This window comes from Bos mutus, chromosome 1, assembly GCF_027580195.1.
Source record: "Bos mutus isolate GX-2022 chromosome 1, NWIPB_WYAK_1.1, whole genome shotgun sequence".
In the NCBI taxonomy this organism is placed as follows: domain Eukaryota; kingdom Metazoa; phylum Chordata; class Mammalia; order Artiodactyla; family Bovidae; genus Bos; species Bos mutus.
Genome location: NC_091617.1, coordinates 66,089,936 through 66,114,604, shown reverse-complemented (window position 1 = coordinate 66,114,604; position 24,669 = coordinate 66,089,936). Strand labels below are relative to the sequence as shown.

Below are 24,669 nucleotides of genomic sequence, written 5' to 3'. Positions count from 1 at the left end.
AAGCTCTGGAGTTTCAGAACTGCTGCTTTCATAGGAAGAAGACAATTGCAATGGCACTGCAACTCTGCCACTAACACAGGATGCCACTGCACGATGTAGCCCTGTAAAATGTCCACCAGCTCTCCGGCAGCCCCCTTCAGTCATACCGTGCCAAATGTTTGTTTAACTCACCTGCGCTGGCTGCCGCACCTCCAGCAGCGCCGGAAGCGCAGCGCGGGCGGAACTGCTGCGCCCTAGACCACCTCGTCTATTCCGCGCCTCCCACCCCATGGGCTTCTCTACAGTTGCTGCCGGAGCCGGGCGGATTCTCCCGCCGTGCCCTCGAGCCCCAGGTTTCCCTGGAAGAGCCCAGCTTGCCCTCTCCTCCGCAGCCCTTGCCCCTCTCACCGTCGTCCGGGTAGAAGAGCACTAGGAAGCGGTTCGAGCTCCCCGGCACCGGGCAGACCTCACATTCCCCGCCTCCGGATCTCTTCCGGCTCTGGAAGTACATCTGCAACTTGGTGCTCAAGTTCTTCGGGGGCTGGGAGCCCCAGGACCCTTCGACCAGCAGCGGGAAGGAGCCAGGCGCGGCCATCCTCATCTGCTGGCCCAGCTCCGACTACTGGTTCCTCCCCGACTCCCAGCGGTTAAGCCTCTTTCGCTTTCGTTTCCCAGAACACTCCTCCTGCCTTTGGTTTCTGCCTTTGGCTGTAAACGGTTGGCCCAAGTTAGACTAGAAACCACCCTGCCCCTCCCTCCACCTCCCATTCTTCACTTTCATCCGTGGACCACGGCAGAAGCTGGCATCGCTTTGGGGCTTCCCTCCATCTTTATGCTCGCGACCTTAACCTCAGGCACCATTTGCTACTCACCCAAGCCACAGATGAAGTCAGCCGTGCTGGGTCACTAGACCTTGTACCAGAAAAAAAAAAAAAAAGCTTCATTTTTGCCCTAGGCCGCCATTTTACAAACTGTGATTCTTTAGAATTGTTTGGGGCCCATTTTCAGCCTTCTTTCAACAATTAATTAATTGTCAGAATTTTACCTTGCTTCCCTACTTTTGCATTTTGTTCCTTGACCTGTTAATATTCTACATCTAGAAATGGGGGGAACAGTACATTCACAGCTGTTTTTTAATAGAATATTTTCTAGGTGCCATGCACTCTGAATGGATTTGACAGGCAGACACAACCTGTGCCCTCACTGAGGTCATGAAACCGTGGGTATACAAGGACTTAGGACACAGTGGAGTAAGTGTTATGGGAAGGAATATACAGGTGTTGCCAGAACAAATCAGGGGAGGCTCCTAGCCTAGGTGTGGGGGCTCAGGCAGGGTTTCTGGGGAGGAAACATGTAATCTGAAGCCTAAGAATGATTACAGATAGCCTTGGGCATTGGGCAAGAGGGGAGTTCCACGTGATGTGCTTGTATGGGATCCCTTGAGCTGCTCTGTGGTAACCAGGGTAGAGGCAGGAGGCCAGCCAGGTGGCTGCTGTAGTGTCAGGTGGGAGATGAGGGTGGCTGAGACCAGGGTGCTGGCCGAAGAGGACTGAGAAGGGCTGGGGTTCCAAACTGATACTGTAGGATATGGGCAACAAGAGAAGACACTCAGGCATGACTCCATGTTCCTCCATGCATGGCCTGAGCAACTGACTAGATAAAAGTGGCATCTATCTGATGGGAGCATTAAGGTGAGAGAAAGGCTAGGATTGTGTGTATCCTTGACCCGTAATGAAGGAGTGTTTCAAATACAAAGAAGGGATCATCATTCAAATACAACTAGTACATCAGGTGAAAGAAATGTCTATTGGACCCTGAGGACCTGGTAAGCACTGTCTTCTGGTAGGGAGGGAACACAGGGCGGTGGACAGAGGACCGAAAGGAAGGGAAGAGATTGGAGACAGTAAGTGTGGTCAGCTTTCTCCGGATGTGTGACTATGAAAGGGAAGAAGTTAGACAGCAGCTTATGGGTTTATAGGATCAGGGAGTTGTTATTTTTGTTTTTTGGCTTTTTAAATATATTTAAGATGGAATTTAAGAATCTTAGAAATGTTTAAATATAGTTAGAAAAGTAAAAGGAAGATCGAGGACACAGGTTGTGGGAGAAGGCGGGAGGGGATCCTAGAGCCACTAGCCCAAAGAGGGGACCCTTTTACTACTGCACCGGGAAGGAGGAGCTAGAGTACAGAAGTTATATTGTTGTTAGTGGCTAAGTCGTTTGATTCTTTGTGACCCCGTGGACTGTAGCGCACCAGACTCCTCTATCCATGGGATTTTCTAGGCAAAAATACTGGAGTCAGTTGCCATTTCCTTCTCCAGGGGATCTTCTTGACCCAGGGATCGAACCTGCATCTCCTGTGTTGGCAACTGGATTCTTTACCACTGACCCACTAGAGAAACACGGAGTACAGAAGTAGGTGATTCTGAATGACTCCTGATAGGAAGGTCTGGAAATTCTCTCCTGATGGATTTTGTTTTATCTGTGAAGAAGGTGATGAGGCCTCTTAGAATCTGCCAAAAGTAGAGCTTCTATTCCCTGCAGGGCTGGACCTTATATATTGTCTCTTATCATAGTGAAACTAAATTTCAGGAAGAAGAGAACCAGAGATGGGCCAAAGAGCGTTTGTGTTAGTCGCTCAGTCGTGTCAACTCTTTTCAATCCCACAGACTGCAACCTGCCAGGCTCCTTTCTCCATGGAATTCTCCAGGCAAGAGTACTGAAGTGGGTTTCCATTTCCTTGTCCAGGGGATCTTCCCGACCCAAGGATCAAACTCAGGTCTCCTGAGTTGCAGGCTGATGCTTTACTGTTCAGTTCAGTACCATTACAGGGCTTTTATTTCTGATCCGTAGTAATGCTAAACAGTATTCAGATATTTTCTCCTACTTCCAGCTTTCCTCCTGCAGGTGGCGCTCGTCATCCAGTCCAAACCACCCTGGACCCCAGTAGGAGGAAGTGGAGAGTATGCAGAAGGGTCTGTCAGGGCTTTCAGACACACAGTCGTTAGAGGAAGCACACTGAGTGAAACCACCCACCCTGGCCAGGCACCATAGTAATCATCTGCATGAGTTGTTTTACCATGGGAGGTTCTGATAAGGAACACGGAACTAGTAAACCACCAGCAACCAGAAGAGTTCAGGAAAGGGCAAAAGGAGACACCAGATGTCCAACCACCTCCCAGAATCCTCCTCTCTGGCATCCATCTTGGCTGAACAAGGTGTGCACCACCAGGAAGGACTCTGAGTCAGAATGATTGGCTAAAGACAACCTGGAAACTAATCCCATCACCATGAAACCCGAGACTTTGAGTCACGTGGCAGAGCAGTTCTCTTAGGTTCCCTTACCCTACTGCGCTCTGCCCAGGCACCCTTTCCCAATAAAATCTCTTGCTTTGCCAGCACATGTGTTTCCTCGGACAATTCATTTCCAAGGGTTAGACAAGAGCCCAGTTTCAGGCCCTGGAAGGGGTCCCTCTTCCTGCAACACAGTGGTGACTGTTTCCTTTCAGGGCATTGGCAGCTTTCACTCCAAACCATAGCTCAAATTAGCACCCTCCTCTAACCAGTTTGGGAATCCAGAACTGGGCAAACAGTTTTATCTTTTTCCTTACACAATCTTTTTACAAAAAATAAAAACAGAGTGAAACTGAAACTGTAGTAAAAGTTGTGGTAAGCCATTTCTGGATTTTTTTCAAGAATTGTTTTAATTATCAGCAGTATATTTTGTCACACAAGGTCTGCTCAGCGTTCCTTCTCTATCATCACTGGAAAAAATCTATCAGAGGAATTAGGATGTCAGATCTTAAAAGACAAGGAAAAAAGTAATTCTAAGAGTAACAACTTGCAAACATCATTAGCCCCTGAAGTACTTTGTCTTTTCTCCTCAGTTGTTTTGCCCACTTCCACTTGTTGAACCCACAGCCTCCCTCCTCCAGCAGTGTGCTTGCTGCTGCTAAGTCGCTCTTACTCTCTCTCAATTCTTTGTCCCCATGGGGTGTTTGCTTCCTGAAACTCACTTCCTTCCGAGAAAGCAAGCATCCTGTCAGGGCTGCAGACTCCAGCAGGGATGTGGCCACATTTACATGGCTGTTCTTTGTTTCTCTTGCCAACCAAGAGTCACAGATGATCTTAATAGAACAACCCATATCTGCATTTTGGGCTGAACTTCCCTTTCTCTGCTTCATCTAAGGTCCCACTTTCAACTTCTCTACAAACTTATATAATCTAGCGTCAGCCTCCCCTTTCAAGTTCTCTACAAGCCCGCAGCAGTTCCCCCCGCCGCCCTGCCACCCATTTGTCCCACTGAAGTATATACTGGGAAATGGGTGGCATTCCCATCTGTCCTGAATCAGAGTTGTGAGCACCTCATACCCAACTCTTTTGCCTCACTTTTGCTCCCAAAAATGCTTCTCTAAAAAGGATGTGACCTGAGAAGTGAGGTAAGCTACCCTGCCTTTTACCTCTTCAATTTCAGTCCTCAGAGCGTCACCTGATGGACACACACCAGGTGGTGGACTTACTCCCTGTGCTCTGGTCCCTTGTAGAAGTTTCATCTTCAAACTTACACGGGGATGTCTCCAATGCCCCCCCCCCTCAGTATAGTAATTCCTAATGTATATTTTCCCCAAATAAAGTCATTTAAGGAGATCAAGGGCTTCCCCTGTGGCTCAGCTGGTAAAGAATCTGCTTGCAATGTGGGAGACCTGGTTTCGATTCCTGGGTTGGGAGCATCCCCTGGAGAAGGGAAAGGCTACCCACTCCAGTATTCTGGAGAATTGGACCGTATAGTCCAATTGGAGACCAATTTGAGACCCCAATGGGGTCTCAAAGAGTTGGACCCTGCTGAACGACTTTCACTTGACTTGAATGGCTAGACCAGTGAAGCTAAGCTCTGCATGCCAGATTGGTGAGGGATACACTGAGGATACACTTCAGTTCAGTTCAGTTCAGTGGCTCAATCATGTCTGTCTCTTTGCGACCCCATGGTCTGCAGCACGCCAGGCTTCCCTGTCCATCACCAACTCCCAGAGCCCACTCAAACTCATGTCCATTGAGTCAGTGATACCATCCACCCATCTCATCCTCTGTCATCCCCTTTTCCTCCTGCCTTCAATCTTGCCCAGCATCAGAGTCTTTCCGGTGAGTGAGTTCTTCGCATCATGTGGCCAAAGTATTGGAGCTTCAGCTTCAGCATCAGCCCTTCTGTCAGGTGAGTGTATGCTCCTCAGTTTTTGTCTTGTCACAACAAAGATTTGGAGTGATGGACATTAAAGCCCCCTCGGCATGTCATAGCTCTCGGGGCTTGGACAGACTGTGTTATAGCTCTCAGGTCTCAAACAGACCATGTTATAGCTCTTAGACAATCAGTGTTACAGCTCAATTTTATTTAGAAGATAGCAGGAGAATCCATCCTAGAAGCGTGAAGTCATGCCAACCCAAAGACACGAAGAGAAGAGAGTTGAGGAGTGTGCCAGCGTGAGTGGGCGGGGGTTGGGGGGGGGAGAAAGAGAGAGGGAGTGGGGGAGAGAGGGAGAGGGAGAGAAAGAAAAAGAGCGCATGCACACAGTGGGGGGTAGGGGGGGAGCCCTTTGGCTCCTCTTTTTATATATGTTTTTCTTCCCCCTGGGCCTGCCCTATGCAAATTGGGCTTAGTCAGGAGTGCTGTTCTACCTGAAGTCCTCACTCCAGTCCTCGGACCTTTCTTTGACCTTCCTCTGCTCTATTTTTGTGGGCTTTTCCCTTCTTTGTCTTTAGCCACCACCATTTTGGACTCCTTTTCCCTATTCTAACTACCTAACACTTCCAATGAATATCCAGGACTGAGTTCCTTTAAGATTGACTGGTTTGATCTCCTTGCAGTCCAAGGGACTCTCAAGAGTCTTCTCCAACACCACAGTTCAAACTTATGTGGTCCAAATAGCAAAGTGTGATAGTGAGGGTGTGAGGGGGAAATGGGATCTCTCATGTGGTGGGTGATATGTTAACTTCCCCTTGTAATTTTGCCACTTTTCCCTTATCTTCTTTTGCTTTTGCTTAATTTAAGGGTATATCAATTCAAGACTTTATATCATCCAAGTAAAGTGTTTCTCTTTGTCATTAATGTGTGCTGTTCTTTCTCCTTTATTAATTCTCATTGCCTTGAAGTCCATTTTGTCTTATACTATAACCACTTTAATTTAGTTAGTCCTTGCTAAGCGTTACAGACATTTTGAGTAGGTTGGCTGCTTTCTCAGAGGCAGTCTCCCCTTCCTTGTTAGGAGCAAAGTGCTTAGGTAAAGCAAATGCCCTTTCAGACACACACTTGACTCATGGTTGGGCTAAGTCAATTTTACTCATCTTATTCCCTTCTTATAGAATTGGTTTAGGCATGACCATTTTATCCAGTTCTAGGCAAAGAGATAGAAAGGGAATTCTGCTTCTAGAAAATACTTTTTTCCCCCCTCCTTATATAGAGACACAATGGGAAATCCCTTGTAAGGGAATCCCTTACATTTTGGGGGATGTAATCAGTTGGGATATGTTGATGGGAGATACTGCAGCCATTTTGTAACCATGAAGGCCAATGCCTCAGAAACACTGAGAATGGCAAATTGGAGAGAGAGAAAGAGTCCAGATCCTTGACGGTGTAATTGAGGTACAGAATCAGCCCTAGAACCACCTACCTCCAGATTTCTTACTGAGTCAGTAAATGTCCTTGTTGTTAAAACTTCTTTTAGTTTTATATTCAGTTGCCTACACCTGAAAACATCACCTAGTCTTGGCAGAGGCAGTTCTCTGCAGGCTCAGATGAACTTCCAGTGAGGGATGCAGCTGTGACCTGTCAGCAGCAGATGTTTCTAGCAACTGAGAGAAAGGTTAGTCATTCCTAAAATGGTGTCTGGATAGACACTCTTGTATCCTCTTCAAGATATTGATAGTTAGGGCAATATGATAATTGAGACCTGGGTCAGACAGACTTGGGTTAAAGACTTATTCTGTATTTTACCAGCTATGTGACCTTGGACAAATTAATAAAAATCTACAAATCTTGGTTTTTTCATCTTTAAAAAATAAATTTAATAGTACTTGCCAGTAAAATTTATTTTCAGGGTTATATAGGATAAAAAGATGAATATATAACCAGTATCACATACTGTCTGACTTCATATGTTTAACTTATGCTGTTATATAGTAAAAAGAAAGGCCTATTAATTTATTGATATTTTCAAAGAACTGGCTTACAGATTTATTGATTTTTTTCCTTCTACTCTTTCTATATTTTTTATTGCATTGATTTCTTCTTTTATCTCTATTATTGTCTTTCTTTGGTTTGTTTAAAGAGCAAGGTTTAACTTGCTCTTTTTCTAGTTTCTTAAGACAGAAATTTATACCATTGACTTGAGACCCTTCTTTTTTTATTATAAGCACTAATGTTATGTTATAATTTTCCCACTAAGCACTGCTTGAGCTGCATCCCATCCTTTTTTGATGGAGAAGGTAGGGAGAGGGTGATGAGGAGAGGTGAGGTGAAGGCTTCCTTCTGGGGTTCCCTAGAAAATACACTGGCTGGTCCAGTGGTTGACACTTGTTGCTTTCACCACTGGACCTGGGTTCAATCCATGGTTAGGGAACTAAGATCCCACAAGCCACAAAGTGTGGCTGAAAAAAAAAAGAAGAAGAAGAAAGAAAGAAAGAAGAAAATGCACTGGAAATAATGGTTACCAACTCTTGCTCCAAGATTGTATCAGTTATATGCAAATGGTTAATAGTAGATTTTAGCCCTTAAAAGTCTATCCTTTGTCTTCTTGATAAATCACAAAGTTTTCATTCACTTAACTTAATGAGTAAATATGGCTACTTCTGGCTTTAAATAAGGAAAGCATGTAATTGAGCACTGCAATTTACAGGTGTAGACCATCAGACAGAAGTAAGCACTAGTAGTGTCAGTCATGTCTGACTCTTTGCGACCCCATGGACTGTAGCCTGCCAGGCTCAGCTGTCCATGGAATTCACCAGACAAGAGTACTGGACTGGGTTGCCATTTCCTTCCCTGGTGGCTCGGTAAAAAATCTGCCTGCAGCACAGGAGACTGGGATTCCTCTGGCAAAGGGGATGGCAACCCACTCCAGTATTCTTGTCTGGAGAATTACATGGACAGAGGAGCCTGACCAGTCTATGGGGTCACAAAGAGTCAGACAAAACTGAGCGACTAACACACACACACACACACACATAATTGGGTATGACATTTTGAAGCATCTTGTCATTCCATTGAATGAAGGCAGATCAGCAACTGGGAACAAGAGCCGTCTGCTCAGTCAATCCATTGTCTTTCATAGCCCAACTAGAGAGCCTTCTGAAGAAATCCGTGGTGTCCTTCCTCCTTGCAGTATCAAATTCAAGGTATTTGGGTATTACATTTTCATTGGTCTGAAAGTACAGTCTTGTGAATTAGTCAACATACAAGAAGGTGTGTATGTTAAAACCCTTACATTCTAGAAGTCTTTGTTCCATCGAACAGGTTTGGTACATTTTTTATTTCTGTTAGTCAGTCATACACCTGAATTAAAATAAATAAAAAATCTCTATCTTCCATATCCATCTTCCCTAATTGACATAACCAGTGAAATCAAGGCACGAATGTAAAAACATTTCAGTCTGTATTACTCTCTTGGGAATTACCTGGTGGTCCAGAAGTTAGGACTCAGCACTTTCACTTCTGAGTGCCCAGGTTCAACCCCTGGTCAGGGAACTAAGATCCCACAAGCTGTGCAGTGTAGCTACAAAATTATTCTATTTTTATATTCAGCAATGAACCTAACTTTTAAAAATTCTTGGCACAGTGAGTGCTGAGTACATTATTCTAGTTATCTTTTGCTGTTTGATAACCCTCCCCAAAATATAGTGATATAAAACAATGACGATCACTTGTTACTATCATCTTGCAATATTCTGGACTCAGGTAGACAGTCTTCATCAAGGTCTCTCATATGATTGTGGTCAGACTGTGGGTGAGGCTGGAGTCATCTCAAAGGCTGTTTTATTCACACAGGTCTGGTCCCTGCTGCTGCTACTGCTAAGTCGCTTCAGTCGTGTCTGACTCTGCGACCCCATAGATGGCAGCCCACCAGGCTCCCCCGTCCCTGGGATTCTCCAGGCAAGAACACCGGAGTAGGTTGCCAGTTCCTTCTCCAATGCATGAAAGTGAAAATTGAAAGTGAAGTCGCTCAGTCGTGTCCAACTCTTAGCGACACCATGGACTGCAGCCAACCAGGCCCCTCCGTCCATGGGATTTTCCAGGCAAGAGTACTGGAGTGGGTTGCCATTGCCTTCTAGGCTGGGATAACTAAAAAACTGAGGCTCCTCTGGCATCACCATGAACACGTGATCTCATTACGTGGTCTCTCCGGCCTGGCAGCTTCAGGATCACTGGACTTCTAACGTGGCAGTTTAGCTCCTAAGGGATGTGGAGAGGGACAAGGAGGGAAAGAGAAAGAGAGAAGAGAGAGACCAATGTTGTACCAATTTTTATGACTTAGCCCTCAAGTTATGCAGTGTCTGCTATCCAACATTCTATTCATTAGAAACGAGTCAAAGTGAGTCTCTAAAGCCATCTCACATTCAAGGAAAGGAGAAATAGACTCCACCCCCTTATAGGAGGAGTATTTATAAGAACTTGTCAACATATTTTAAAGCCAAACCTTCTTTTGAGCTGAAAAGCAATTGAACTTCCTTTATTTCTTTCTTAGCTGGTGTTGTATCCTGCCCAAGAGATCCTATTTCCATGCACATTCCAGAAAACTTACAAGGAAAATGACAAGAATCAACATTTAGTTGGGCTTCCCAGGTGGCTCACTGGTAAAGAATCTGTCTGCCAATGAAGGAGATGTGGGTTCAATACTTGGGTGGATAAGATCCCCTGGAGGAGGAGATGGCAACCCACTCCAGTATTTTTGCCTGGAAAATCCCATACAGAGGAGCCTGGCGGGCTACAGTCCATAGGGTCGCCAAGAGTTGGACATGACTGAAGTAACTTAACACACAGCACATATATAATTTGGTATTATTCCTTTAATGTAACATGTGTGTGTGTGTGTGAAGTCATTCAGTTGTGTCTGACTCTTTGCGACCCCGTGGACTGTAGCCCGCCAGGCTCCTCTGTCCATGGGATTCTCCAGGCAAGAATACTGGAGTGGATTGCCATTTCCTTCTCCAGGGGATCTACCCAACCCAGGGATCGAACCCGGGTCTCCTGCATTGCAGGCAGACGCTTTATCTTCTGAGCCACCAGGGAAGCTCTAATGTAACATGATTTAACCAAATGTCTTCTATTTCCTGCATCATCTTTATATCTTCAGTGTATCACTAGAGTATATATGTTATTTTGATATACCACAGATAGTTTCTATATTTCAGCACTGTTGGGATCTTCACTTCTTTTGGTATTTTAATATCATAAAACAAACATTGTATATGTCTACTTTTGTTTTTTTATTAAACATTATTTCTTCAGGATAAATCTCATTACTTAGTGGGATGGGGTGCTGGAACATACTCATGATTCTTTCAGTAAAGTGCCATTTTACCCTTCAGAAAGACTGGCTTTCTTTACATTGCTGTCATTAACGCATGATATCTGCTTTCCTCAAGCCTTGCAGGCTTTGAGTTTTATCACTTTTCAGAAGTTTTTCTTGTTCTATTTTAGGTACAAAATGAAACTTCACAGTAGGTGTATTTTACAGCTATTTTACCAACAAAGTTGGCTGCGTAGTTTTAAAATCATGATTTAAGATCATGTTTCTTCTTGTATGATTGAATTTTAATCGTTTGTTTGATGGGCAGTTAGTATTTTTGCCTATTTATATGCGCTCTTTATTCTTCTCAGTTTGAACTTCTGTGTTTGTGTGCAAACATTTTCTCCATTTCTCTGGATTTTTAAGATCTTAGCTTTATTGATGGATGTTCATTCCATCAAAGCTAAAACTAAGTAATGAACCTGTCCATCTTTTTTTCATTTCTATTCCATCAAAAGTCAAAAAGTGATTTCCCCTAGCGCTAGTCTGTTCACATTCATGAGAGTGTATTTGTTTTGGCTTTTAAGTATTTAACTTTCATTCCACCTGGAATTTTTTGAAGAGTATTGGGGAAAGTGTGAGTCTTTTTAATATTCTCATTATTGATATTTTCTTATACCAGGAGTGTCAAATTGGTTGCTGATAGATTTCAATGTCTGCTAGGACAAATTCTTCTCATAAGTCCTTTTGAATCTAGAATACTTTTTGATATTCTTTTCCATTTATATTTCAACATAAAGCCAAAATCACATTAATTCTATGAAGCATTTTGTTTCTAATCAGTGGCAGGTCACCTGAATCCAATAATGTCCTAGGCTGAGTTGAGATTGAGTTGCGCCCTGGTAAGGCTCAGTCTACCTCAGTTTTGCTCCTGTCTTTTCAGGATTTTCAGCAGAAATCTCCCTGGTGAGTCCAGAATTCTAATCCTTGTCTCACAAGATTTTGGAAGACTCTATTCTGCTTCAGAGGCTTTCTGCTTCTGTTTTAAGAGCTCTTGACTCATGCATCCCCAGAATTTAACAGATGCCCTAAAGGAACCTCTCAGATCTCCCATAGCTCTGCTGGTCTGTTTCCCAGCAGTGGTGTTCCCTGGCTGTGAGACATGGAATTATCAGCCTCGGGCCCATGCCCAGAATCAGCAACTAACACCTGGGTGAAGTGGCTGCAAAATTCAGCCCTCCCTCTTCAAAATTCTCCCTTTCTGGGGTCTCAGCCTCTCCAGTTCTTCTTGACTTAGCAGCTCTCTTTTACCTTAAAACAAACGATTTCTCTATTGTGTTTCAATTTTCTGTTTGTTTTAGGTATGAGTGCTGGCTGTCACTGGCTAATCCATCCCACTTGAAAAAAAGTTCATTTCACCTTAAACGTTTTAATTGTTTTTTCTTATATTTTATTTATTTATTTTTGGCTGTGCCATGCAGCATGTGGGGTCTTAGTTACCCAATCAAACCCATATTGATTACCCAATCAAATTTGCCTTGAAAACACGGATTCTTAACCACTGGATTGCCAGGGAAGTCTACCTTCTTATATTTTAAAAACCAAAAAAAAAAAAAAAAGTTAAATTGAGATATAATCGACCAACAACACTGTATAAGTTTAAGGTGTACAGTGTTATATTTGCTTGGCTTGATACATTTATATACCATGTATTTATTGTACACATATACACACACACACTTATATATGTCTATTATATACATTTGTATATAGACTGTAGGAGCTTTGGGCTTCACTAGTGGCTCAGATGGTAAAGAATCTACCTGCAATGCAGGAGACCTGAGTTTGATCCCGAGGTCAGGAAGATCCCCTGGAGAAGGGAATGGCAACCCACTCCAGTATTCTTGCCTGGAGAATCCTATGGACCAAGGAGCCTGGCAGGCTACAGTCCATGGGGTCGCAAAGAGTCAGACGTGACTGAGCAACTAAGCTTACAAGTACGCACAGGAGCTTTAGCTAACACCTTTAACATTTACTTATTTGACATACTTCTATTAGGGGAGGAAAAATCTCTTCCTCTACCCATTTGAGGTTCTCTGCCTGGAGCCCTGTAAATAGGACTGATGAAATACAGATTAACAAGAGAAAGGCAAACAGAAGTTTATTAACATGTGCATCACACACGTAACGCATGGGAGTACCCAGAGATGAGAATTTCAAAGATTCGGTTAGAACTTGAGCTTATACAGCATCTTAGCAAAAGAACAATAAATTTTTAGAGGAGTAATAAGTCAAAGGAAAAGGACCTTGAGTCTCTATGGGCAGCAAATCATGGGAGGGCAAATGCATGGGAAAACTAGTGGTAGACAAAGACCAGTTAGTAGAACTTGTTATGAGATTTTTCCAGTGCCATCTCTAGGCTGCTATGGGTCTAAAGTTGTTTCCAGTGATTAAGCTTTGTTCTTCCTGGTAGACAGGGGAGGAGAGACACCATTTTAAATTTATGTCCTAAAAACCATGCTTCTCCTGAGCAAGTCTCAGTGTTATCTGAGGGGTTATATTCTGGGCTATATTCCACAGTTTGGTTCAAATAAAACTCTTTTCTATTCCTATTATAGAGTGTTGATTATTTTGTGGATAGAGGTATGTATCAGATTCTTTTGTGTATCCCTTGAGGAGGAACTAGGACCCTGACCATTACTGTACAACTGTTTCTTGACCTCCTTTCCTTTGTTTCTGCATCCCCTCACTCTAATTAGCAACTATTTGACCCTTCCCTTTAAAACACAGGGAAGATCTGGGAGGCTGAAATGTTCTCCCTACCAACAAGAAATGGGGGACACGAAAAGGCTTTTTACCCAAGAGGACCCTACGGTGTTCTGCTCAGTTTTGTGGTGCACCTAGAGAGGGCATGGAAGTTCCATGACCTTTCCCCATATGCATCTCTTCCATTACCAACACAATGGACATAAGTTTGAACAAACTCTAGGAGATGGTGAAGGACAGAGGAGCCTGGAGTGCTGCAGTCTTGGGGTCGCAAAGATTTGGACATGACTGAGCGACTGAACAACAAAATCTCTTCCATCTGGCTGTTCCTGAGTTATATCATTTTATAGTAAACCGTAATCTAGTAAGTAACCTGGATTCCTGACTTCAGTGAGCTGCTCTAGCAAATTAATTGAGCCCAAGGAGGAGGTCTGGGAACCTCTGATTTTATAGCCATTTAGTCAGAAGCACAGGAACAATCTAGACTTGTAATTGGCTCCTGAAAGGGAGGACAGTTTTGTGAGACTGGGCCCTTACCTGTGGAATCTGATGCTATCTCCAGATAGTGTCAGATTTGAGTTGAACTGAAGGACACTCAGCTGGTGTTGGATTGCTTAGGGGAAAATCCCACACACTGAAATTGTGCAGAAACTGTCTTTAGGGAAACATCAACTATCTCAGTATTACTCATAATTCTCTTTTTTTCCTTTGGAGACAAAGGTGTCTTGATTTGCCAGAGCCTAGTGAGCCATCAATGGCACCCCACTCCAGTACTTTTGTCTGGAAAATCCCATGGACGGAGGAGCCTGGTAAGCTGCAGCCCATGGGGTCGCTAGAGTTGGACACGACTGAGCGACTTCATTTTCACTTTTTACTTTCATGCATTGGAGAAGGAAATGGCAACCCACTCCAGTGTTCTTGCCTGGAGAATCCCAGGGACGGGGAAGCCTGGTGGGCTGCCGTCTATGGGGTCGCACAGAGTCGGACACGACTGAAGCAATTTAGCAGCAGCAGCAGCAGCAGCAGTGAGCCATCTGGGTAATGCAGTTTTAATGCTGGAAAGGTGAAATGAAAACTGTTGGAGCCGGGAGGGACAAGTGTGCTCTGATAGGTTACTATGTATGCTTTCTTAGGAGAGAAGAGGTGAAACCCTGCAGCTGACTTTTACTTTTGTAGTAACCTATGTGTTAAAGAGGAAAAATAATAAGAAATGTGATTTTTACAGTTGAACATGGCAGCAGTGAAGTTAATAGTAGTTAAGTCTATTGTGATACTACTTAGCAACAGCTACACACACAACTGGGCTTCCCAGGTAGCTCAGTGGGTAAAGAAACTGCCTGCAATGCAGAAGACACAGAAGATATGGGCTCAATGCCTGGGTCGTAAAGATCCCCTGGCGGAAGGCATAGCAACCCACTCCAGTATTGTCTGGAGAATCCCATGGACAGAGGAGCTGGGTGGGCTACAATCCATAGGTCACAAAGAGTTGAACATGACTGAAGCGACTGAGCACACATACACAAAACCAAGCAAAGGCATCTGCCCAAGTGGTATGCTGCACACTGAATGTATTGCAGGAAATACCCAGAATCTCAACCTTAGGAAAAAGAAAAAGGAAATGGAAAAGAACACAGACAATATGTTCCTAAAATGGAAATAACTTTATTTATAGCAAATATTGATAATAATACCTTCCACAGAGCAAAAGCAGTAATCCAAAGGCTTGACAACCACTCACACTATGAAACTTGCACACACGTTGCAATCAAGGATCCAGATCTTAGCAGGAACCAAACTTTTCTTTTTTGAAGCAAATTTAACTAACATACCCATAGACACAAAACAACTAATTATAACTCTATGACTTAAATGAATCACCAAAAACTAAACATCTAATCTGATTTGAAACATCTAATCTGATATATAATTACCATTTACCTTAAATTTCCTCAACTCTCTGAACAAAATTTAAAATTTTGGGGTTTAAAATTTTTCAAATAGGATTTCCTCAGAGGAAATCTACTTTGAGTACTGTGCAGGAATCCATTTCTGAGAGAAGCTCAGAATAATGGGAACTCCTCAGGCTTCTCCATGGAGGAGAAGACCCCTATAGGAGGCAGTACAACTCTGGGCATAAAAGCCTTGGAATCACCCTAACTCCTTCAAATTACAGCACCGCTACTTATCATGGGACCTTTGTCAAGGTACTTACCCTTTCTGCACATCAGCTTTCTCAGTTATAAAATGGGGATACTAATAGTATCAACAGCCCAGATACAAAGTTCTTATAAAGGGGACAAAATAAATATACAATATCAACTATTACTGTCTGACCAAAAAATTGTATGCATGTATTTTTAAGAAAACAGCATCTCATTCATCATTTTTGGAAAAAGACTGGAACATGGATAATGAGATAGTTTGCTATTAAAACTTGTGAGCTGGAAAACCATTTAGAAGTAAATTTTGGCATGTTGACATTTCTTACAGTAGGTGCAACTCGAGCCTTTTCTCTGTTCAGTCATTATGAGAGAGAAATAATTTAAGGGAGAAAGCATGACATGGTGGGACTTAGCAAAAGGAAGGAGAAAGTGCTGTGGGGGCTACAGTTACTGAGAAAATGATAGTCTATGGGCATTTTTGTGATTTATCTGTTAAAACTCAAAGTAGCGTAATATAAAAGTACAATAATGTCCAGAGAGAAAAAACGCTCAGAGATGTGTAGCATTACTATGGCAGGGGAAGTGCACACCATTTGGCAGATTAGAAGGATCAGCAGGGAGCAAGGACAAAGTTTGGCCAGTCAGAGTTCAGAGGCCATAAGTTCTGGAGTAACAAACTCATTTTCCCCAATAAGTGGTGAGGACTCCAGAAATGGCTTCCAAAGCCAATGGCTTCCAAGAGCTCTGCCAAAGATTTAGGGAATATATATTTCTCTGCTGGGTTATTACCAACTTGAGTCAGGCAGCAAAAATTTATTAAGCATCAACTATACACTAGGTTCTGTGTCCCAAACACTGGTGGCTCAGATGGTAAATCTGCCTGCAGTGCAGGAGATCCAGGCTTGAACCCTGGGTCAGGAAGATCCCTTGGAGAAGGAAATGGCAGCCCACTCCAGTATTCTTGCCTGGAAAATCCCATGAGCAGAGGAGCCTGGAGGGCTATAGTCCATGGGGTTGCAAAGATGTGGACATGACTGAGCAACTTAAAGAGAGAGATTCCATTTATTACCAAAGGTTGCTCAATTTCTGTCCTGGCCATGGGATAGGCAGAGGAATGTGGTTCTCTAATTTTTCACAACCAAAGCCTTCCTCCCCTCCCCTGCCTCCATTCAGATTAGGATTTTACTCTTAGGATAGAGTTTAAAGGGCAAACAAACCAAACTAAAGGACTATCACAGAGATAGCAATAAAAGGAGGATCAACTGGCATCGAGTACTTCAGCTGAACAACACAGAAGGTGATTGCAATTCACAGCACTTCACCCCTGTAACCCCAACAGTGATGACATGTGAATGAGGTGCAATACCTCTGCAGCAAAATTACAAAGATCTCTGGGGCTTTTTTCATCCATAAAATATAACACTCCAGAAATGACAACCTTGCATATACAAACCACTTCTTGAGATGAAAAAATGTTTAAGGTGTTTTTACTCAAGGATTTAGATTAGAATTTACTCTACTTCAACTGTGCCTTTTGGAAGCTTGGCTCAAGACATCCTTTTAATACAGTCTTTTTACTCAATTCCTTTATCTTTCAGCTCTTGTTTGACACGTTTCAGATAGTCAGGATCAGGATAACCATACCTGCAGAAGAAAACATGCCCTTAGCTTCACCACAGATGTTTTTTAAAAAATCTGTACAGTAGGTCCTTGGCATTAACATTCAGAGTTGCGGATATTTACAAACCATCCTGAAGGCCAATGACTGATAATCATTTGTAAGTGTGCTGAGGTGAATCATTTAGCTGGTGAATAGGTCTAGCTACCTGCCCAGGATCTGCCTTCTAACAAGACTTTAATTTCAGCTCATGGTTAAGCAATGATTCTCATAAAGTTATAATATACTATATTTTTATGGAGGGTAATCATTTTGCTATAGGAAGATTTTCAAATTTGGGGAATTAAGTCAGGATATATTCCCTTTTGAATACCAAGGGTCTGAGTTATTCTATCTGAATTTCATAAAGAGCAATTGGATTGCCCATGATACAACTTCCATTACCATTAACTAAGACTTTTCTAGAGTTCTATTAGTCAAGTGAATTTAGGATCTCTACTGGACTCATAGGAGAGGAGGGTAGAAGAAAGGGTGATCTTAAAAGAAGACACAGTGACATTCCTAGGCTCTACCCTTCAAATAGATGTGGAATATTAAAATTATACCAAATTAAATCACCTTGGATACCATTTACTTGCATTCTGAAGATCCACTCCCCTTTGATGCAAAATTTATGAACTGTATGATACTTTGTGGTTGGAAGGTAGAAGGTCATGGGAACCAGTCTTTCTGTCTTTGAGATTATCATCCCTGATTAGCATCTGTCAAAATACTGCATCCAGTCTCACTGATATAAACTGTCTCCTTACAGTCACATCTTCAAATTGCCATGTTTTATGACCTCTAAATTCTATTTAGCAGCCATTCTGTTTCAAAAGGTTCTCACCTTTGTGATCCTCCAGTCCTGGATGTTTTGTGGTGGATATCATTCCATGTAATGACACCTGAGACTCCTAATGTTCGAGACTCCCCCACTGTGAAAATCAGTTTTTGGTCAAAGGCCCTACGAAGCAGACGCAAAACCTCGTTTCCTTCCTTGTTATCAGGCAAGTATGCAGTTCGCCGTATTCCAGAAAATCTCTCCCCTGGGTTTGGGTGTTCTTTCTGTATGAAGGCAAGAAAATGTCACATGAAAACATCCGTGTCTAAATTTCACTACATGTGTAGATGTGTTCATATGCAGATAGAGCAAACAAAAAACAAGAGCACTGAAGGTCTGCTCATATTCCCCAGATAATTCATATTTCTCCTCTTTCCCCAAATTCATTCTGGGAATACAATCCTCCTTCCAACGCACAATCACCACCCATCCCTTCTCTGCCTTAATAGACAAGAAAGATACCTGTTATAAGTAAACAAAGTACTTTTTACTACTTACAAAGTGAACTTTATAAATAAGCATTTAACTGTCTGGGAAATCTTCTGCCAATTGGTAATAGAACAGTCCCTGTTGCTCTGATAATCTCAGTTTACTGGAAAGAAATTCATGGAACTCAGAAACACTTACTGTCTGTATGCCTCCTTCAATATCATAAGTAATTTCAATGGTGCCACAGGATTCATAACCTGGAAGTGAACTTCTTACAACAAAGGTACTCATTCTTCCATCTGGCTGATTCCCTTTCTGGACACCATAGGAAGTCTGGCACACAGGACAGACTGGCTTATATGAGAAGGCTGCCTGGATACAAGGGCTGCAGAATTTATGCTTGCACTTTGAAAGCACTTGTTTGTTGCTAATGGTGTTCAAACAGATGGCACACATGTCCTGTTCCTTATTCATTTCTGACACCTCAGAACTGGCGGGGTGCTGCAATGTTGGCGGAGCTGTTTTTGAATTATGACTATCAGTGTCCATGAGTGTTTCATTCCATTTCTCTGTAGCTGATGGAGACACCCCACATCTGTTTAAGACATACTGTTTTGCCTTTGTAAGATGATTTGGCAACCCAATCAAAGTCATTGACTCTCGATTTAGCACAAAGTGTATATCTGGATGCCTTTTCCTAAAATCATCAGAGAACTTTGTCCCATATAAGTGTTTTCTCTCCTTGCCCAAAAGTTTCAGTGAAAGAACTTCTCTCGTAATCTGACAAGAGACATATTGATAGGTGTCGATGAAACTTGAATAAGCATGTATGGATAGATCCAAATCCTTGGTTTTGGGTTCAAATTGAATGCAGGTTTTCTGATTTATCCCCAAAATGTTACTTTGAGTGTTGTACTTTTTTTCTATCTTTGATATCTCCTGGGATAATTCTGCTTCTAAAAGCTTATAGTGAGCGGTATCAACCTCAATTCCCTTCATCATGTGCTTAGGAGTCAATATTTTCACAGGTGGCTTGACAAGACTTTCAAAATTCTTTGAGTCAAGAAAATCTTTGGCAGCTGAAATGTCATCTGCGGTCCCAAGGAGAGTTAATTCTCTTCCTTTCTCCTTTATGAGGAGCTTTGCAAAGTGGTGATTTAACTCCTCCTTGATTTTGGTTGCCTGCTTACTGTCTGCTACGGCAACACATTCCTGCTTCAGAGTCTCTACACACTTCTGAAATTCTCCAACAAAATTCTTGTGAGCTGCTTCGAGGTCACCTGATCGACTGGAGGTGAAGTCTAAATAGACCATATTCGGAGAACTTGCCTGACTTTTTATTTTTGTACCAAATTTTTTCTCTATGGAGGCTATTTTATCAGGGTAGGAGTGTGTAAAGTATTCAAAGAAAGCCAAGGGAACTTCAAAACGGCAGCTTTTTTCTTCTGACCTGCTTTCTGGTTCGAAGGGAGAAACACAGCTGTTCCTGTCCTGCTGACTGAGTGGCTCCCTCTCTGATGTCAAAGGGGAAGATTCATGTCTCTGCTCCCTTTCCAGGAGCAGTTCACTTAAGAAGCCATGTACTTTTTCAATATCTCTGAAGTTACCACAGATTTTCTCAGTTCCATCGTGGTACTTCACTCGTTTGACGTTGGGGCAGTGAACAGTGATGAGGTCCCTTTGCTCTTTAGAGAACAGTTGACAGTTCAGTTCTGCCGTGACAGTAAGAAAGATCTGAAATTTTAAAAGAGAACAAATAAAATATATTAAACATCCAGGTCTATGTTCTCCTCTCAGTAGAATGTCTAGAGATGAGAGAAATAACCACGACGACTTCTTTCAATTCCTTTCTGCAGAGCAGGCAATGTACTGCAGCCCAGAGGCACTCTTGCCCTGATAAAATAGCCAGCCCTGTTTGCACACTGGAATCGCCCAGGGAGGAAAAACAGCTGAGGCCCAGGCCCATCTTCAGAGATTGTGATGTAAATGTAGAATCTGGGCATTAACATTTCTAAAAATCCCAAGGACAGTAAGTCTGGATTCTAGAGCTGCCACTGTTGATTTGACCTTGACGAGTCGGGTGGAAGGTAGGTGAAGTGAGTGAAAAAGTGAAGTCGCTCAGTCGTGTCCGACTCTTTGGGACCCCGTGGACTGTAGCCCAGCAGGCTCCTCCTTTCATGGGATTCTCCAGGCAAGAATACTGGAGTGGGTTGCCATTTCCTTCTCCAGGGGATCTTCCTGACCCAGGGATTGAACCCGGGTCTCCTGCATTGGATGTAGACACTTTAACCTCTGAGCCACCAGGGAAGGAGGTTAGGTAGGCACTTCATTTTCTTGGTAAATTGCTATGTTTCTGACTAAAGGGTGTGAGCCTAGGAGGGGGCCATACATGTGAGGATTAAGTTTTTTCCTGTTATTGTTTTTTCTCTCCTATGCTCCTCCTTTAAAAAAAACAAAAAACAAAAAACAAAACTAGCCCCCTAACTGCATGCAATGTTGCTAGTCCCTCTAAACCGTGGCCTTTAGAAACTCAAATATGAGAGAAACCCCAGATTAAAAAAAAAAAAAAAAAAAAAAGGACAGTGGCAAATTGAACATAATATAAAAGCAAGATTTTGTTTAATGTTTTGTTCTCCCTCAAAGTCTTTGCATAAGCTGTTCCCTCCTCATGTAACACTTTTCCTCTAGATCTTCCTTCAAAATGTTTCCTGAATCCAGCTACTTCTCACACCTCCATCAGGACCACCCAGAGTCCAAGCCAATGTCATCTGGCACCTGGCTCACTACAGCCCCTCCTAACTGGACTCTGACCTTCCACTTCCGCATTTTCCTAGACTCAGACCTCCACACAGCAGTCAGAGGGATCCATGAGAAATGTGAATCAGCTCACTCTACCCCCCTGCTCGAAACGACCTAAGGATTCTCCTAATATCTAAGTTGAAATCCGAAGTCCTGACCTTCATCCCTCAAAGACCAGACTTCTGCTACCTCTTCAAGGTCCTCTCTCGCTCTCTTGTTCTCTGCCCTCCAGCCACACTGGCCTCCCTCCTTGAAGCTTCTGGGCTCGGGATATAAGCTCCTGTCTGGGTGTGTTGGGGGCGGGGGTGGCTGTGTCAGCTTTACACTTGTTATTTCCCCTCTGCCTAAAATCTTTTTCCCTTAGAAATCCACTTAGCTAGCTCCCTTACTTTGTTCATGTCTCTACTCAGAAGTCACCTCATTTGAGAGGTTTTTTCCCAATATCCTATTTAAAATAGTAGTCCTTTACTATCATTTATCCAATGGGGAAACAGTGGAAACAGTGTCAGACTTTATTTTTCTGGGCTCCAAAATCACTACAGATGGTGACTGCAGCCATGAAATTAAAAGACACTTACTCCTTGGAAGGAAAGTTATGACCAACCTAGATAGCATATTCAAAAGCAGAGACATTACTTTGCCAACAAAGTTCGTCTAGTCAAGGCTATGGTTTTTCCTGTGGTCATGTATGGATGTGAGAGTTGGACTGTGAAGAAGGCTGAGCGTCGAAGAATTGATGCTTTTGAACTGTGGTGTTGAAGAAGACTCTTGAGAGTCCCTTGGACTGCAAGGAGATCCAACCAGTCCATTCTGAAGGAGATCAGCCCTGGGATTTCTTTGGAAGGAATGATACTAAAGCTGAAACTCCAGTACTTTGGCCACTTCATGCGAAGAGTTGACTCATTGGAAAAGACTCTGATGCTGGGAGGGATTGGGGGCAGGAGGAGAAGGGGACGACAGAGGATGAGATGGCTGGATGGCATCACTGACTCGATGGACGTGAGTCTGAGCGAACTCCGGGAGATGGTGATGGACAGGGAGGCCTGGCGTGCTGCGATTCATGGGGTCGCAAAGAGTCAGACACGACTGAGTGACTGATCTGATCTGATCTGATCTGATCCTGCTTTATGGGCTTCCCTGGAGGCTCAGTGGTAAAGAATCTGCCTGCCAATGCAGGAGACGCAGGTTCAATCCCTGGGTCTGGAAGATCCCCTGGAGGAGGGCATGGCAACCCACTCCATGGGATTTTCCCAGCAAAATCCCATGGACAGAGGAGCCTGGTGGGGTACAGACCATGGGGTTGCAAAGAGTCGGACACAACTGAGTGACTAAACAACAACAAATTCTGCTTTGTTCTTCCTAGCAGACATTTATCACTGGTAGATATTTTATTCCCTATCTATATGATTACTATTATTATCTGGTTCCCTAGAATGTAAGGTCCCTGAGGGCAGGGTCTGCTTGTTCCTGGCTGTACCTTTGGCTCCTGTGACAGTGCCTGGCACATAGCAGGCAGTTGATTCTGATTTGTCAAATGTCTCTGCATGGCTGGTCCCTTCTCATCATTCAATTCTCAAGCCAAAGGTCATCTCCTCAGTGACTTCTGGTCAGAAATACCACAAACTCCTTCTCTTTCCTTGCCCCAGCCCTGTCACTCTCTAAGGCAAAATCCCTTATTTTCTTCTTAGCACATATCACTCTCTGAAATGACTTTGGTTATTTTGTTTACTTGCTTATTGTCTATGTACTTCTCCATCCCCAGCAGGGACCTGTCTGTTGTGTTCACCTCTGTGTACCTCTCAGCTTCCCTGGTGGCTCAGATGGTACAGAATCTACCTGCAATGTGGGAGACCTGGGTTTGATCCCTGGGTTGGGAAGATCCCCTGGAGGAGGGCATGGCCACCCACTACAGTATTTTAGCCTGGAGAATCCCTACAGACAGAGGAGCCTGGCAGGGTACAATCCATAGGGTCACAAACAGTCGGATACGACTGAACAACTAAGCACAGCTGTCTCCCAATGTCTACAGCAGTGCCAGGCTCATAATAAATCCTCAGCAAATGGTCCTTGGACTGGAGAGGAAGTTGCAGGAACATTCATAGCTCCCTTCAATACCTACCTTCGGGAGACAGGAGTCCACAGCATTATGAATGTCCTTTACATTTGGAGGCTTCTCACCGTGCCTTGCCCCTTTTTGTGGCTGTGTTGAAGAAGACATTATGGTCTTCTCTTCTGCATTTTCATTGGGTTCCAGGAAAATAGTCACAGGTTGGTTGTCAACCACAATTTGGTGCTTTCCTTTTTTCAACACGCCATCCTTACCTTCGGTGGAGACATTAAATATACACATACACATAGAAATGAGAGCAATTTCAAATAACCCTCTTACTCATGCATCTGTACCTTGCCCCAGCACCCTCACAGTAAGGGCTGCTCCCTGTATCCTGGAATGGTGGGTTAACTAGAGCGTGAGGAGCCTATTCAAAACTCCAAAAAAAAGAAAGTGACTCAGTCGTGTCCAACTTTTTGCCATCCCATGGACCATACAGTTCATGGAATTCTCCAGGCCAGAGTACTAGAGTGGGTAGCCTTTCCCTTCTCCAGGGGAATCTTCCTGACCCAGGAATCAAACTGGGATCTCTTGCATTGCAGGTGGATTCTTTATTGCAGCTGAGTCAGCAGGAAAGTCCCAAAACTCCAAAGAAGGCAGCTTAAGTTATACTGTAGAAAGGAAAGCTTAATGCTAATGGAATATCATCCACTCATTAGAAGTCACATTCCTGAAACTGTCACCAGCTTCCCATTTCAATGTCATGGAATAATGCTCATCATAAATCAAGTGAGAAGAGCAGGAATCAAACAGTAGATTCAGGTTTATAACTACATATATGTTTGCTGACACTCAGAGGAAAAGGCCAGGAGGAAATACACCAAAATATTCATATTGTTTTTCTCTGGGTGTTTTCTTCTTTATTATTTTCTCCCCTTTTCTTAGTATCTATAACTCTTGCAATTCTAAAAAACAAATCAATGGAATAATGATGAAAAACATCAAAGTGAAATACCTAAGTGACAGAGGGGTCTGGGGGCGGCACGGGTGTTCTGTCAACACCGGGACCCCGACAAGTAAAAGCCAGGTCAGAGACTGGGCACTTCAGCGCTGTGTCCTCTGCGTTGGGGTTGCGTCTGTCAGCAGGAGCCCCCACTTACTGGCTCCCACCGAACGGTACCAGACTTTCTCCCACCCTCTGTCCTAGATAAGCTTGAACTGGGTCTGCATGGAACGCCCGGGGGGCCCCTCCAGGGACGGCGGTTGCCACCCAGCCCCGGCCCTCAGCTCACCCGCCCTTTTGTTGAACTGCACCCGGAAGGTGTTCGAGTTGGGGTCGCTGGGGTCCAGGGCCAGGACGGTGCACTCCCCGCCGCCCGATTCCCGGCTCTGGAAGTACTTTTCCAGCTTCCATTGGAGGCGCGTGCAGGGATGGGACGCCCGCACGAGCAGCGGGGACGGCGGGCAGAGGCTCGAAGCCATGGCTGTCGCTCGG

The 24,669-nt window shown here is 43.7% G+C and overlaps 2 protein-coding genes across 4 annotated transcripts in view; both read right to left on the bottom strand.

Annotated features, from left to right (window-relative positions):
- PARP14 (poly(ADP-ribose) polymerase family member 14) overlaps positions 1 to 802 on the bottom strand; it is a 56,660-nt gene extending 55,858 nt beyond the window's left edge. Inside the window, exon 1 of one of the 3 annotated variants that reach the window (XR_011464148.1) lies at positions 388 to 802. Coding sequence is in view for 2 of the 3 variants with exons in the window: in XM_070370138.1 (XP_070226239.1) it covers positions 388 to 580 (193 nt within the window). In the remaining variant the exon portion in view is untranslated. The remainder of the gene's footprint in view (positions 1 to 387) is intronic. The other 2 variants (XM_070370138.1, XM_070370136.1) reach the window with 2 other exon arrangements.
- Positions 803 to 14,878: 14,076 nt separating this feature from the next.
- Positions 14,879 to 24,656, bottom strand: DTX3L (deltex E3 ubiquitin ligase 3L). Its single transcript, XM_005893416.3, has 5 exons — positions 24,467 to 24,656; positions 23,244 to 23,446; positions 18,524 to 20,059; positions 17,903 to 18,120; positions 14,879 to 17,042 (listed from the first exon to the last, which is right to left on the bottom strand). The coding sequence occupies exons 1-5, from the start codon at positions 24,654 to 24,656 to the stop codon at positions 16,973 to 16,975; spliced, it is 2,217 nt and encodes a 738-aa protein (XP_005893478.2). The 3' UTR covers positions 14,879 to 16,972.
- Between the last annotated feature and the right edge of the window lie 13 nt (positions 24,657 to 24,669).

Bases quoted from the DNA above. Each gene is read 5' to 3' on its own strand.
- DTX3L (XM_005893416.3), bottom strand. From the start codon at position 24,656: ATGGCTTCGAGCCTCTGCCCGCCGTCCCCGCTGCTCGTGCGGGCGTCC. The intron at 20,060-23,243 runs GTAGGTATTGAA...TTAAAATTTCAG, and splicing joins TGGACTCCTGTCTCCCGAAG to ATCTTTCTTACTGTCACGGC. The intron at 18,121-18,523 runs GTAAGTGTTTCT...GCCTTCATACAG, and splicing joins TTGAAGGAGGCATACAGACA to AAAGAACACCCAAACCCAGG.